The 7,409-nt window shown below is 53.3% G+C and overlaps 1 protein-coding gene across 1 annotated transcript; it reads left to right on the forward strand.

The window, feature by feature from the left end:
• The first annotated feature begins 4,601 nt into the window (after positions 1-4,601).
• On the forward strand, positions 4,602-7,409 carry LOC137149472 (mucosal pentraxin-like). The gene is made up of 2 exons (XM_067542987.1): positions 4,602-4,665; positions 6,542-7,409. The coding sequence occupies exons 1-2, from the start codon at positions 4,602-4,604 to the stop codon at positions 7,153-7,155; spliced, it is 678 nt and encodes a 225-aa protein (XP_067399088.1). The 3' UTR covers positions 7,156-7,409.

The raw sequence follows: 7,409 nt of genomic DNA on the forward strand, positions 1-7,409 counted from the left end.
ATCACATGGAGTTTTTTAAGAGTTCTTGTCTCCATCAGCCAGTACTTTTTCACCCTCGTGATCCCAGACTGCTGTACCACAATCTCTTTTTAGTCCTTCCCTTCAGGGTTCAAACAATAGTCCTGGATGAGAGCTGTTAAACTCTCAAAATTAAATTTTCTTGCTATTCCTCAAGCTGAGCATGATCCCTGGCAGTTTCATACAGGCTTAACCGTCAGCTAGTTTGTACCCATAGCTTTTAGTCCCTGTGGACACAAACTCCACAATGTATTCAGCTGGTGGTATCTCACTAGAAAGATCCCCTAGATAATCGCCTGGAGTGGGCTCCACTCCCCTTCACTCACAACAATCACGGAGTCAGTATAACGGCACAGATATGGCTTGTGTAAATGAGGTAACAGCCAGTAGAGCACCAGGCCGGCATGAACAGTGGTAAAACACACTATGAACACGTTAGTGATGCAGGATTGGGTGCAGTGCTCTTTTGTGTACTTCCAGCACACTATGGCCGTGTCATCAGCGATAAACTCACATGGCAACACTTCATAATGAGGTACAAAGACATCGTTGAAAAATTCATCAGGGTCCGTCATTATACCGGTGTTAGTCAGATTTGTCCTCTGGATGAATTCAAAAACAGCCTGAGATTTGTCATTTTGCAGGGTTCTCCATAATCTTGCTTACAGGCAAACACCTGCCTTCTCTCCCATGCTACTCTTTAAGGTTCTGGGTTTTTTCCCCCAATCGTCTGTACACCAGTGAGGGAACCCCGAGGTATTCTCTCTCCACATCGGCATTTCCCTGACCCCACTGATCACTGTATCAAGTTTAAACCAAACACAATTTGCAAGAAATTCTTGCAGCTGCAAGAAAAATAAGGGAAAATGGAAAAGGTGAAAGGAAGAAGGGACCCTGCCCTGTGGACACGGGAACTCCACAAAGAGCCATCTCTGGAACGTCAGAAAAGTTCACAGTCTGTTCCTCACACGTTCCAGGCCCCCTTCCCGGGCCATGACTGTGCTGCATGGATACCGTGGGTCAGACTCCTGCTCTAGTGGTGGCCACATGCCCTCAGGCTCCAGGTGGCAGGACCCTTCTCCCCACCGTTGGGCCTCTCATCGGGAGCACGTCCCCCCCTCCAAGTGCAGCCTTCAAGGGCCTCTTGCCTGGTGACATCTCCCTGTGCAGGGCCCTCTGCCCAGGGTCCCCATCTTGTTCTCCCCAGCCCCCCGCCACGCTCGGCTGCTGTGTCAGTTGTCTGGCCCCGCCACTCCCTGCTGTAGCTCAGCCCTGATGCACTGTCGGCGTGGCTGGGCTGCACTGCCCCAGCTCCTGGCTCTGGGCTGCTCCAGCTCCCCAGCTCTGCCTCCTTGGGATCAGTTCTGCTGCTGCTCTGCCTCCAGCCCAGCTCTGGCTGCTGCTCTCCCCTTAGCTCTGCCCTCCTCAGGCTCAGGCAGCTCCAGCTCAGGCCCCCGGGCTCCTGACTCCCTCACTGGCCTGCCTGCCCTGTCAATCCGGCTGACCTGGAGCATTGCCCTCTCCCCACTGGCCCTGGGGATTGTCTGTCTCAGGATCCTGATTTCTCTTCGGCCCTTCCCCTTGCTCCTGGTATTGGGAGAGGGCCACCCAAAAATCCCCACTAAGTTTCAGTGAGATGCTAACAGCCCCTTCCACAATATTCACTTGTGCGGCACCTGCATACACGGCACGTGCAGGCTGCTGTGCATTGCCAACCCAGAGCTCCCCACCCAGATCCCATCTGTCCCAGCACCAGGGGTGTAGCTACAGGTGGGCCTGGGTTAGCCATGGCCCACCCACTTTGAAAGCAGGCCCACCCAATCTATTGCTTCTACTGCTGACGCTCTGCTTCAGCTACCCTGGAGCGTCAGGCAGCTTTCAGCCAGTCGCTACCTGAACTTCTGGCTTCCGATCACTTGGCCGGCAGCAGGAAGTTTGGGAAGCGAGCAGCCAAGACTCACTAAGCTGCCCGACACGATTTGCCAAGGTAGCTTAAGTGAAGCGTCGGCAGCAGCTTATTCTGACGCTACCTTGGCAATTGGAGCGTCGGGCAGCTTTGTTTCTCGGCCGGTCGCTTCCCAAACTTCCGGCTTCTGGTCACATGGCCGGAAGCCGGAAGCCCGGGAAGCACTTGTTTTTCTGCTGGGCCCAAGCCCACCCAAGTCAACTACAGGCCCTGCCAAAAAATCACTTCTGGCTACACCACTGCCCAGCACCATCTGAAACGCCATCCAACCTGTTCAGCCACTGGCCAGCATAGCCAGAGCCCTGTGATTGTCTGCACGAGGAAGTAAAGTCTCCTGATAATAGATTAGGTTACAGGGAAACAAATGAGAGACCTCACCAGGTACTGTGTTGGCAAATACGGGACAATATCTGAACAATTCCACGGAACAAGAAGATTGTTTGTACAAGGGTCATTTAAAGTGCTGTGTTGACTGGCACGAATCCTAGTGTTGCTGAGAACTAGAGAGACAAACTTGGGTGTGGTAGTATCTTTCAACTGGACCAACTTCCGTTAGTGAAAGAGACAAGCTCTCACAGAGCTCTGCTTCAGGGCTGGAAAAGGTTCTCAGAGATTGTTTAACGGGAGGAGTTAACATGTTGTCAGAGACCATTCAAGGCGAGGGCAGTTAACCGCTATGCAGGCGTAGGACACTCCCATATCAGAATCAACTTCCTGGACACTATGATCAACTTCAACAATGGAATCCTCCAGGCAACTCTATACAAGAAACCCACAAATTACCACATCTCCCCTCACAGATCCAACACACCAAGAAATCTTTATCTATAGCCAGGCACTCAGATACCACAAAATATGCTCCGAGGAGAAACACACCTTACCCCATTTAAACCCGCCTTCACCAAACAAGCACACTCCACCAGAGTAGGTTGAATCATTGAATGGGTGGCTCAAATACCCCGAGAGAAGCTGCTTCAATATGGAAAAAATAAATCCTCTGTCTGCACAACGTGGTTGTCACCTACTACCCCACACTGGAACCCATTCCAGGTATCATTAAACAGTGACAACATACTCCATGGGGACCACATCCTGAAAGAAATCTTTCCCGCCCCAACCCTTCTGGCCTTTAAATAACCCCAGAAGCAACCCCTCCCCTGCACAGACCAAGACACACTAGCGGCATCAGACCCTGCCATAACAACAGATACAAAACCTGCAAACGTATCTCCACTGCTAAGATAATCAACATCACCCACAAAACACCCGTCAAGATCCAAGGGTCCTACCCAGGCCTATCACAACATGTGGTGCACCTCACCCAGTACACTAAATGCCCAAATAGCAACTATGTGGGTGAAAGCAGACCATCACTACGCCCTCGAAAGAACTCACACAGGAAAACTGATATATGACAAACACCGCAGCACCCGTGGGTGAAGACTTTTCACAAAATGATCACTCTATAGCTGATCTCTCAGTCCTGGTCCTCAGAGGAAACCTGCACAGCGCCTTCAATAGACCAGTCCGGGAGCTTAAATTCATAACTTTGCTAGACACCAAAAATCATGGACCTAATAAAGACCCTGGATTTACATACGGCTCAGTACAACAATCTGTAGCCCACTGACCCCTCTTTGTCCTACAACTGAACTGCAGAAGTGTTAACTGCCCTCTTCACCTTGAATGGTTTCTTGCAACATGTGAACTCTTCATGGTAAACCAGTGGATCTCAACCCGCGGCCCACGGACCACTTGCAGCCCAGCCAGCACACAGCTGTGGCACATGTGACATCCTCAGGGCCATATAGGTAGTATATCTATTGCGTGGATGCGGCCCACATAACAGAGAGATGCATAATGCAGTCCACAGTAGTAAATAGGCTGAGAACCACTGCGCTAAACAATCTGTTCCGACTTGTATTTAGCTATGACACTCGGAGTACCTTCTCCAGCCCTGAAGAAGAGCTCTGTGTAAGGTCCAAAGCTTGTCTCTCGCACCAACAGAGGTTGGTCCAATAAAAGCTACTACCTCAGCCCTTCACCCCCTTGTCTCTCTAATATCTTGGGACCAACACGGCTACAACAACATTGCTAAGAACTAGACATTCTGCATTATGGTCCCCATCCAGAGGCTTGAAACCCAGCGCAGGGACTCCCATGGGCCTCAATGGACTTTGGATCGTGTCATATATTAACAGCCAGATTGTTTAATGGAGGAAGCAAAAATCACAATGGAAATTTGTCAGCTGCCAGCAGGTGGCTCACCAGATGGGAAGGTGAAGGTTGCAGAGCAGGATGCAGTCAGGAGACCCTGTGTGCATGGGGAGTGTCTCTGTAAATGGGCAGCACTGAGTGCACAGGATAGGAAGGGTTAATAACAGCTGTTGGGTGGTGATAGAATGAGATCCGGATCCAAAGGGAAATCCCGGACTCAGCCCCTGGGAGGGGATTGGTCGGACAGGTTTCCTCTCTCACCTCCACCCAGGATAAATGAGGTCCCTGCGCCTGGAGACTGGCATTGACTGAGGGCAGAGCAGCCAAAGCCTCCCACCTCCCTTCTCCACCTTCCTGCTTCTCTGACTCTCCCCTCTGGTTCGCTCTGCAGGTGAAGAACATGGAGAAGCTGCAGCTTTGGCTCCTCTTCCTCGCCGGCCTCTCAGGAGCCGTCGCCCAGAAAGGTAGGGACAGGGGGGCCAAAACCTGGCTGGGCACAGACAGACCCGGCTGAGCATGGGCTCCAGGGGGAAACTGAACAGACTCCCTCACACGACCGAGGGCACTGGGTCCTGCCAGAAACGCACCGGCTGTAGCCACAGCCCTGTCCCCTGATGCAGGGCATGGTGCACAGGCTGTTCCTGGGAGGGAAGGGCACCAGCGCCCCATCCATGGCGGAGAGCATCCCCAGGGTGACATGCCACTGCGACCGGGGAGCCCCAGGCCCCGTGAGCATCGGGGTCACCAGGTCCAGCTCCCGTGGTGCACATGTTCTCGCCATGATGGGATTGGTCAGGCTGGAGCCCTCTGCCCATTACACGAGACCCTCCCGCCCTCCAGCAAATCTGAGCTCTCGGATTGGCTGCCTGCCCCGCCTGCCATGTCCTGGGGCAGAAGAACCAATCACAACTGCTTCAGGCAGAGCTCTCCCCGCCCATAACAAACCAAAGCCGTCCTCACGGTGAGGGAGAGGGAAGTGCAGGGCCCAGCAACTCAGGGTGGCTCTGCCCAGACCCCTCCTGCGAGCTACAGGGATGGAATGGCACCGCTGCCCCTGTCCCGCCGCACCCTCCTGGGAAGGGTCAAAGGGGTGCAAAGAGCCCCTCAAGCCACCTCCCAGCCTGCAAGGGGAAGGGACCCCACTGCAACCCCCCAGGTCTGGGAAAGGGGGCTGAAGAGATGCAGAAGGAGCACAGGTGAAGCTGAGGGGCTGCACCAAAGGGGAGAGCTGGGGGACCGAGTTAATTGCTGGACAGGGGATGGGCAGATGGGGGGGGGGGGGCAGGTGACAGCTTCTGCAGCTAGGACCAAAATCATCTTATTCCCTACGTTGGGGAAAGGGGGCAGCCCTGCCTGTCACCCGCACATGGTGGGGGGGGACAGGGGCAGACAGACCAAAAACACAATGAACTCTTTTCGATAAAAGCGCAAGATTTCAGGGATGCGACGCATGACTTCCGATGTGTGGAGGCTGGCCAGCCTGCCCACGACTCTGAGGCGCTTTTGACAATGTTCCCCAGACTCTCTTTGCATAACTCGGGGTGTCTGACCTCTCCCCGCCCTTTCCACGCTCCTCCCTCTGCCCCTGAAGGGCAGGAAGCTCCTTCTGGGTAGCGCTGAGCCAGAGAACTGTCCCAAACTAATTCCTAGAGCAGAGCTTTTAGGAAAACAGCCACCATGACCATTGGATGACTCCCCCCCCACACACACACACGCGTGTGTTCCTTATAAACACACCCGTTAGTGCCCAGCCCTGCACATCTGCTCCAGCTGACGAGTGAGAGGATGCTGTCTATGAAATGCAATGGGTGGGAGGTTGGGGGGCACGGGAGCAGAGCTTTGGGACTGTCCTATGTGAGGAGTAACATTTGGTAGGTGGCAGGCCCCATGCTGGGAAATGCTAGGAGCAAGGTTTGTGCTATGGGGAGTTCTCACTTGGGTTGTCTTGTTCTTGTTCTGCACTGACCCCCCCTGGCTTCCGGTTAGCTTCTGGTACTATTCAAACCTTGGCTTTGACCTAGTGTGAGCTAGAGGAGACCTGACCACGAGTCCCAGACTCTCTAGATGGTGCTGTGGGCTAGGACAGAGCTGCACTGGCACAGTTAAGTGTGGGCCCAACCTGACATAGCAAGAGCCGCACCCAAAGATTTACCCTGACAGAGATGTGTTCGGTCCCAGGGCTCGAATAGCAAGAGGAGGGGGGCCCAGGGCTGGAATAGCAAGGGGGGGGACCAGGCTGGAATAGCTAGCTGCTTTGGAAACATTAGGAAGAGTTGCATTAGTAAGAAGAAGGTCAGCATGCTAGAGAACCAAGCCTTTACATCTCAGTTCTCCCTACAGATCTCCAAGGGCAGGTGTTTATTTTTCCAAAGGAGTCTCGGGATGCCCACGTTATCCTGAACATGAATAACAATGATCCCCTGAACAACTTCACTGTGTGTCTGAAATACTTCACTGACCTGACCCGGCCCTACAGCCTGTTCTCCTACGCTACCAGAGCCAGAGACAACGAGATCCTCCTCTTCAAATCCAAGCCTGGGGAGCTCAGCCTGTCTGTCGGGGGAGAAGAGGTGACCTTCAAATTCCTAGAAAACACAGCCACAAACACTGGTTGGGAACACATCTGCGCCAGCTGGGAATCCGCCACCGGCATAGCTGAGCTCTGGGTAAACTGGATTTCCTTACCTAGAAAGGGACTGAAGAAAGGCTACTCTGTCAGTGCCCAGGGTATGATCGTCCTGGGGCAGGAGCAGGACTCTTTTGGGGGTAGATTTGATGCCAAGCAGTCATTTGTAGGGGAAATGACTGGTGTGTACATGTGGGATCGCGCCCCCCAAACTGCTGATATGAGGGTTGCCAACACTGGTTCACAGCTGCTCCCCACTGTCCTGGACTGGGGCAGTTTGCAGTATCAAATCAAGGGTTACGTTGTACTGAAACCCATGATGACATAAGGGTCCTATTGAAATGCTGCCTTGCTTTGGGAAAAGGAGCCTGGCCCCATTCAGCTCCAAACCCCATTGCTGCCTGGCAGATAATTCTGCTGCGCGCACTCCGGTGGCATCCGAGCAAAACTAGCATCAACCTCTGCTCTTGTGAATCCTATGGGAACAGTGCAAAGTCGGCCAATCCCTGGGGTTTGTGTCATTTATCTGTATCTAAAGCCTGGTCTGATTCTGTCCCCCAATAAATGAGCTAATCTGCCTCC

This window comes from Emydura macquarii, unplaced genomic scaffold (genome assembly GCF_026122565.2).
Source record: "Emydura macquarii macquarii isolate MOO-44397 ecotype Brisbane River unplaced genomic scaffold, CSIRO-AGI_Emac_v2 contig_746, whole genome shotgun sequence".
Classification (NCBI taxonomy): Eukaryota; Metazoa; Chordata; order Testudines; family Chelidae; genus Emydura; species Emydura macquarii.

What these genes read in the sequence shown, in the direction of transcription:
- LOC137149472 (XM_067542987.1), top strand. Translation starts at nt 4,602, where the DNA reads ATGGAGAAGCTGCAGCTTTGGCTCCTCTTCCTCGCCGGCCTCTCAGGA. An exon ending in AGGAGCCGTCGCCCAGAAAG is followed by an intron (nt 4,666 to 6,541) that starts GTAGGGACAGGG and finishes TTCTCCCTACAG; the next exon opens with ATCTCCAAGGGCAGGTGTTT.